The following is a 7,439-nucleotide window of genomic DNA, read 5'->3' as shown; positions in this document are numbered from 1 at the left end:
TATTCTTCCTTTGAGGCATGGATCACCTGTCACTCCTAGTCCTCTCCTAGCAACCTGTCTAAAATTTTCCCAATCAAAATCACTTGACTAAATTAACTGACCCACCAAATCTCATCAATCATGCCTAATTTATGTATATATTTAAGCTCACTGCGAGATCTACGACCCGTGCTTTGCCATCGGCAGAAATTGCTCCAAGTTCGAGCACGACAACAATGGCCAATTAGACAGAAGGGGATCGTCGAAATGGACATCTTTGCTAACTTCGTCGCTCACTCTGATATTGAACACATGGTTGCATCCGTCAGAATACTGATTGTGCGCATACTCTCACATGTACTTAGAATTGTTGCAGACCGTCCTCTCCAAGTAGAGGGTCTTGTCCGCTGTCGCCCCATGCGCCCACAAGGGAAGAGAGGAAGCATTAGGTGATTCAGCTTCGACGAAGTAATAGAACAGAGCTCGGCGGTGACGAGCACCAGTGACAGCATAACCCGAGTATTACTTAAAGGAGACATTAAATGGTTGACCTGGGAGAGATGTTATGAGCTCAGCCTAAGATATAGAACAGTAGAACAATATGAAAAGAGAGAGGATCCGAAGTGCCATGTGAGGGAATCTTGGTTTCGTGATTCTATCAAAGTTGCAAACTATTTTTCTCACACGCACGCACACAAACAACACAGACACACGCACACACTTACAGTTATGGTAATCATCCGGTAATCCAAGGTTTTGCAAGCTTGGTGATGTTTTTGCATAAACACAAATATGAGCTGGCACTGAACAATGAAAATCTTGGATAAAACGAAACTCAAAACATTGAAACTTTTAGGAAAGACGTAAGAACCATGGAAATCACATGCATATTGGAAGTTTTACAAGGTCCCTTTTGTTTGTCAAAGCATGATATCTCCAACGCTAGACAAGGATAAGGAACTCGACTTTAGGAGTAACTGATAAGCCTTGGCCATCTACATTACAGTTCGAAGAAAGAGAGCTGCAAATATTTTCTGTCCTATGGTCGACCTCAAATTATGAGAGTCGCATCGAATCTCAACTTATATACATCACAACACTGATTCTCTCACACGAATAGAACCTAATGCAATGTTCATTTCCTCATCTAAATGAAACGTGATGCAATGACATCGTGCATTGTAAGCAGAATTCAAATTTGCGATTCAACACACGCACACAAACAACACACACACACATCATATACTTACAGTTATGGTAATTATCCGGTAATCCAAGATTTTGCAAGCTTGGTGATGTTTTTGCATTAAAACCCAGGTAAGAGCCGGCTCTGAACAATGAAAATCTTGGATAAAACGAAGCACAAATCATTGAAACTTTTAGGAAAGACATATGAACCATGGAAATCACATGCACATCGGAAATTTTATAAGGCCCTTTTGTTTTGTCAAAGCATGATATCTCCAACACTAGACAAGGACAAGGAACTCGACTTTAGGAGTAACTGACAAGCCTTGGCCATCCACATCACAGTTCGAAGAAAAAGAGCTGGAAATATATTCTGCCCTATGGTCGACCTCAAATTATGAGAGTCGCATCAAATCTCAACTTATATACATATCACAACACTGATTCTCTTACACGAATAGAACCTAATGCAATGTTCATTCGCTCATCCAAATTGAACGCAATGCTACGACATCGTGCATTGTAAGCAGAATTCAAATTTGCGACTCAACACACGCACACAAACAACACACACACATATATTCTTACAGTTATGGTAATTATCCGGTAATCCAAGGTTTTGCAAGCTTGATGATGTTTTTGCATTAAGACACAGGTAAGAGCCCGCACTGAACAATAAAAATCTTGGATAAAACGAAGCACAAAACGTTGAAACTTTACCACCGCCTGCAGCGGTTGCGTTGATTCGCGCTCTCTGCCCCTCACGAAAGGTGGGGAGTTCGAATCCCAGCGTAGTCGTTAGGGATTCTTAAGTGTGGCGCCGTAGTGGTGGGTCCTGCGCTAGCGTCACCCCGGGTTTACGTCGCCGGTTGTCGGCTGTACGGCGGTTCCCGGGTCATAAAAAAAAAAAAAACGTTGAAACTTTTAGGAAAGACATGTGAACCATGGAAATCACATGCGTATCAGAAATTTTATAAGGTCCCTTTTGTTTTGTCAAAGCTTGATATCTCCAACACTAGACAAGGACAAGGAACTCGACTTTAGGAGTAACTGACAAGCCTTGGCCATCCACATCACAGTTCGAAGAAAAAGAGCTGGAACTATATTCTGCCCTATGGTCGACCTCAAACTATGACCTCAAATTATGAGAGTCGCGTCGAATCTCAACTTATATATATCACAACACTGATTCTTTTGCACGAATAGAACCTAATGCAATGTTCATTTGCTCATCCAAATTGAACGCAATGCTACGACATCGTGCATTGTAACCAGAATTCAAATTTGCGACTCAACGCAATGCAACGACATCGTTACTATGCTGCGAAATGCTTAACCTAAATTGTATGCTCTCCATCCAGCGACTTCACTTCCCGTGCACGTCATGGCTTAAGAACTAGGTAAATCAAAGTAAGCCAAATTATCGCCTAGATAAACTTAAATTACTTTGTTTTGGAAGGTCTTCTTTTTTTTTTTTGACCAAGTAGATGCCATCTCAAGCAACTTTTTCAAGACCTGTTCCCCAGTTTATAGACCCAAAACACAAGTGCAAAAGATTTTCGATCCTATCAATCACAAGGAATTGGCCTTTTTAGTATAAACCTAATCTTCTTTACTCTACAAAATTCTCCATCCCAGATGCTTGTTTGTCCCCAAGAAGCCACACAACTTTGTGGAGTAAATTTTCAACATGCCCAGTCTGCCACTACCAAAATCAAATCACCAATCCCTCAGCCAAAGAAAATAAAAATAACAAACGTCGTTACCTTTTCCTTTGTTGGTTCAGAAAAAGAAAAGGAGATCAAAGATAAGTTCAAGAATTGACTTGCTTCAGGTTCTGGTGCATCTATACCTTACCTAGGAATGTTTGGTCAAGGCATTAACGAGTTTGACAACTCAAAAACCAACAATGAAATGACAATAAAAACCAGAACGACATTAAAGAGACCAGTCACAAGGAGGAAAAAGACTGAACCTTTTATAGCATTTCTTTGCGTTCAACATCCAAAATTACTCCACCAAATTTTAAAAGACTTCCTTTTGCCTCTAATTTTTCCTTTGGAGTATGTACATCTAACTTTGAAACCCAAAAAGGCCCACTAGTGCCTCATGTCCCACAAAAAGAAGAAAAGGGAGGGAGGGAGAGGGAGAGACAAAAAAAAGCATTTAAAAAAAGACCAAAAGCTGAACGGCTGCAAAGATTTAGCAGCAGGAATGTCTAAGATGAGAGAAGATCTGCCCAAGCCAAGGTTGGTGTCGGATTTAATTGTCCGTTGTTATTATTGGGCCTGTGTAAGGAACTCCAACCACGGAAAAATCCTCTTGTATCTCTTGAAGCCATGCATAATCTTCTCTCTCCTCTTCAGGCACTGATGATGCTCCATCAACTGCATTTTCAAAAGGCAACTTCTTATTCTTTGAAGTAACTTCGGATAAAACTGTAAAAAGAATCAAGGGGATTTAAATAAAAGGAAAAGGGGGAGATAAGGTTTTGGCGTGGAAACCTGAGAAGCTGGTGAACGGGAAATCGCGGTAGTAGGTACAATGTCGGCCTTCCGGGTCGGAGTACGGTGGGCTTAATACATCGAGAACTGCACAAGCTGTCACCGCGGTTAAGCGGTGCATGTTGCCTCCGTTGGCTGGATAAAGTATGGACGTTTCACACGAAGCGGTAAACTCGGAATTAACCTTGACCTTAGCCATGCGCACCCCAAAAGGCTGGACTGCATGAAGAGAAATTCAAGATTTGCTTCACATAGGCACAAACAGCCCGTGTCTCACATCTAAAGAGCCGCTAATCAAAGCAAGCTGTGTGCCTAGACAAGGCAAAAAAAAAAAAAACCTTCAATTGCGCAAGAGAGCCTTTTGTTGTAAGAAGTGGAGTGTAACATCCTCAGTTACCGCCTCTTGCTAAATTGCACTTTCTGGACAGTACTTCCAGACTAAAGATTTGTCATTTGACATGTTTTATATAGTTGTCCTGCCTCTCTAATGCATGATCTTCACGATCGACAATAATTACTCATTCCAGATAGAGAAGTCTTAATGGATAGAGTACACTGAGACTAGTTCACAAAGCAATGCGCCTCACAAGGTAATGTAGCAGATTGTAAGTGAGCAAGAGCTATATCGAATACTCGATAAGAGTCCACCATATCAGCTCCTAATATGCGATAGTTATTCAAATGCATAGTATTCCATATGACCCTTTGAAAAAGTAACAATCGAGGTTGTGTCATCAAAAACCAAAGTAAATTTCTAGCTAACTTCTTCTAGCCAACAAGCCAAAAGTGATGCACGTTCTGCACTAATGGTCAAAATGACAAGTTTTTTAGCACTCTTAACTTTTTTGCTCAACAAACAATAACAACAAACTAAGCCTAATCCAACTAAGTGATATTTTCAGCGCTCTTACCTTCTTCTTTACAGAGGAGAAGAAAAGAAAAATGAACACTCGTTTCACTAGATCAGCAGCACTAGTTTGAACGTTATGATTTGATTTCAAGAGATACAACTGCATAAAATGACTACACACCGGCAAATCGAGGTCTATCTTTGCTTTGTTTAAAACTCTTGTGCTCCTCATTTATTTTCCTCTTCAAATGTATTAAATTTTTCATACACATCTCCGCATTCATGATAACTATTCGCCTACTTCTAACACCCCAATTTAGGTTGTCTTCATTGAAAATGCAGGAGCAGATTTTATAAAAGCGACTTACTTTGAGGATTACCCAGAACAGCTGATGTGCCGCTGGAGCGATCAACCGTCCAATCGTATGATTTGATGTGCATCGTTCCAAATAAAAGCTTGCTAAAAACCGTCATTCCAGGGTGGTTATGTAGAGGAATCGCACTGGATGCTGGCAAGCAGAAGATCACTATCTGCATGAAGTAAATAATAATTGTTCCATTAGCATGGATAAAACCATATAATTTGGTTTGGCATCATCATTTAGGTGGGCCTAAGAAGAAGCCAACGTACCGAAAATTTATCGCATTCGTGGAGACGCAGACGTGCTATGATTGGCAACCTTTCTGGTGCCATTATGTGACAGTATGGCGTGTCAGGGTTAAGGCCCACATCCTCCAGTCTCATGTCATCTGCCAAAAATCAATTACAGAAACTCATGAGGATCTAGCTGAGATAAGTTGCTAGCACAAACTGCGCACTAATGAATCATGACTTAGAAGCATTCACGGAAACAAACAACGGTGACTACCACGAATGTCTATGAAATGGATGAAAGTAAGATCACACATCTAACTTTTTTTCAGCCAAGAAAATAATTCACTTTGAACAACACTACGTTCACAAATCTTGCGACTTTGATGCGAACAGTTGCAACTGAGCTTATCAGTTTTTTTGTAAAAAAGGGTAAAAGCACAGAAGAATAGACATTCTTCCATCAATGACAACTGAGAACTATACACTAAAGTTCTCGATGGTTGAGTCTTGTGTGTATATTTGCCGCTTGTTCATTGGTAGGGCGCTGCGAGACCATAGAGCTAAGCGAAATGCAAAGCCACTGTTCAAAATCATTAAACTGTATTGCTGTCAAAAGTTGGCAACTTGATGCAGAGTCAAACCATAGGATAACGGACCATGATTTCATCTCTATACAAAGAAGAAAAGAATAGAATTAAGAATATCAACTTGCTTCCAGCACAGTAAACACAAGATGGCACTTGCAGTATTGTTCAAAAACATAACTTTGGCCCGACATCAAGCATTTAATAAACTATCTGTGCCGATGTGCAAGTAGCCAATGGATAAATTATAGTCCAAACTCCCTATACCAAACGACACCAACCACAAATCAGTCATCAAGTAACAGTGTAACCCCCATGTAGGGAATCCTATAAAAGGACACAAACATTCCTACATTTCCTATACAGTCATTGATTATGTCCACCACATCGATCATACCATAAAACGAGTTTGTACGGAGTCCCCTCCCCTCACAAGCCCCCAAAAGGAACTTTGCAGTAGTTAGGACATCATGAGTACTTACAAGTACAAGGCATGAGACCCAACCCACGCGAAATAACAGTTTCTCATGCAAGGGGGAGAAAGAGAACATCATTCTAGCTGTATTGTTTGAAGTCTTGTGCTATAATTGAATGGCTATTGATTTCACATGACTTGAGACAACCATCATAAGCAAAAGATATTCATCATATTTAGGATACATTCATCGTGATATATCCAATATAAAGCAATAAAAACATCACTTGTCAAAGCCAAAGCATGCCCATTTTGGTTATCCCCCATAAAACACCTGGATGAAGCTAAAAATGAACAATATCCAAATTCCCGAAAGCAACGTGGCCATTATCCACTACTATACGTACCTAAAGCAGCCTTGATACGCTCGACATCCTCCGGCCGAGGCACGATATCAGGCCCGCACGCGGCGAATACCTCCTTGCACGTGTTGAATAGCCGCTGAACTGGCGACGTCTCCGGCATCCCCACTGCCTTCCTCTGACGCCGCCGTTTCTTCTTGGACTTGCTATTCGTTGTCGTGGTGTCAGTCAATTCGCAACACTCCTCAACTTTTCGATCACCAAGTGTCGTGGTAACCCCCCATTCACCAAAATCCAATGCTACCGGATTCTCTACATGTGCATCGGTCAAACACCCTCCCCAAATCAAAACAAAACGAAAAGTGAAGCAAAACAGATTGTGGGTTTCTGCAGAATCGCCATAGTTTGCCGACGGTTTGGTTATGTTACAGTTACTTGATCCAATGGAGCAGCACAAGCAGGCTCAAAGAAGAAGGGCACAATGCAAGAAGCTTCAAAAAATGAGAAAAAATCTCGACGCGAGCATTGAAGGAAGGATCTGAATTTACACGAGCAAAGAACAGGGGAGAGAACAGGGGAGAGAACAGGGGGGAGGGTGAGGGACAGAAAGTACAACGGAAGTGACTTTGTCAGGGTATAAGTCGTCCAATTCGGGAGGGAAACGAGAACAGCAGATGCGGGAAACGGTGCACCTCAACGAGAGATGCGAAAGGGGCGTGCACCTAGTTGCAAAATGATGGCGACCGAGGGATTTGAGGGGGATTTAAAGAGGGGTCGAAACAGAGAGGGAGAGAAGCAGAGAGCAGGATTAGTGGAGACGGGGGAGCCAAAACCAGGGGCCATTGCTTTGGCTTTCCTGTGGGCTGTTCAAATGGCGGATTTTTTGTCTGGTCAATCTCTCTGTTTTTTTTTTTTTTTGCTTCTCTCTTCATCCTTTCCTTCCTTCTATTTTATTCCTCTTA

The 7,439-nt window shown here is 41.5% G+C and overlaps 1 protein-coding gene across 1 annotated transcript; it reads right to left on the bottom strand.

Moving 5' to 3' along the window:
• Window positions 1-3,123: 3,123 nt before the first annotated feature.
• Window positions 3,124-6,945, bottom strand: LOC130140468 (plant cysteine oxidase 2-like). Its single transcript, XM_056319880.1, has 5 exons — window positions 6,523-6,945; window positions 5,153-5,271; window positions 4,890-5,052; window positions 3,672-3,890; window positions 3,124-3,554 (listed from the first exon to the last, which is right to left on the bottom strand). The coding sequence occupies exons 1-5, from the start codon at window positions 6,638-6,640 to the stop codon at window positions 3,430-3,432; spliced, it is 744 nt and encodes a 247-aa protein (XP_056175855.1). The 5' UTR covers window positions 6,641-6,945; the 3' UTR covers window positions 3,124-3,429.
• Window positions 6,946-7,439: the final 494 nt, after the last annotated feature.

Source organism: Syzygium oleosum, unplaced genomic scaffold (assembly GCF_021117445.2).
Source record: "Syzygium oleosum isolate NSW1041296 unplaced genomic scaffold, Sole_v2.1 Sole_v2.19, whole genome shotgun sequence".
Taxonomy (NCBI): Eukaryota; Viridiplantae; Streptophyta; class Magnoliopsida; order Myrtales; family Myrtaceae; genus Syzygium; species Syzygium oleosum.
Note: the sequence above shows the minus strand (reverse complement) of the source record. Positions and strands in the feature narration are given on the sequence as shown.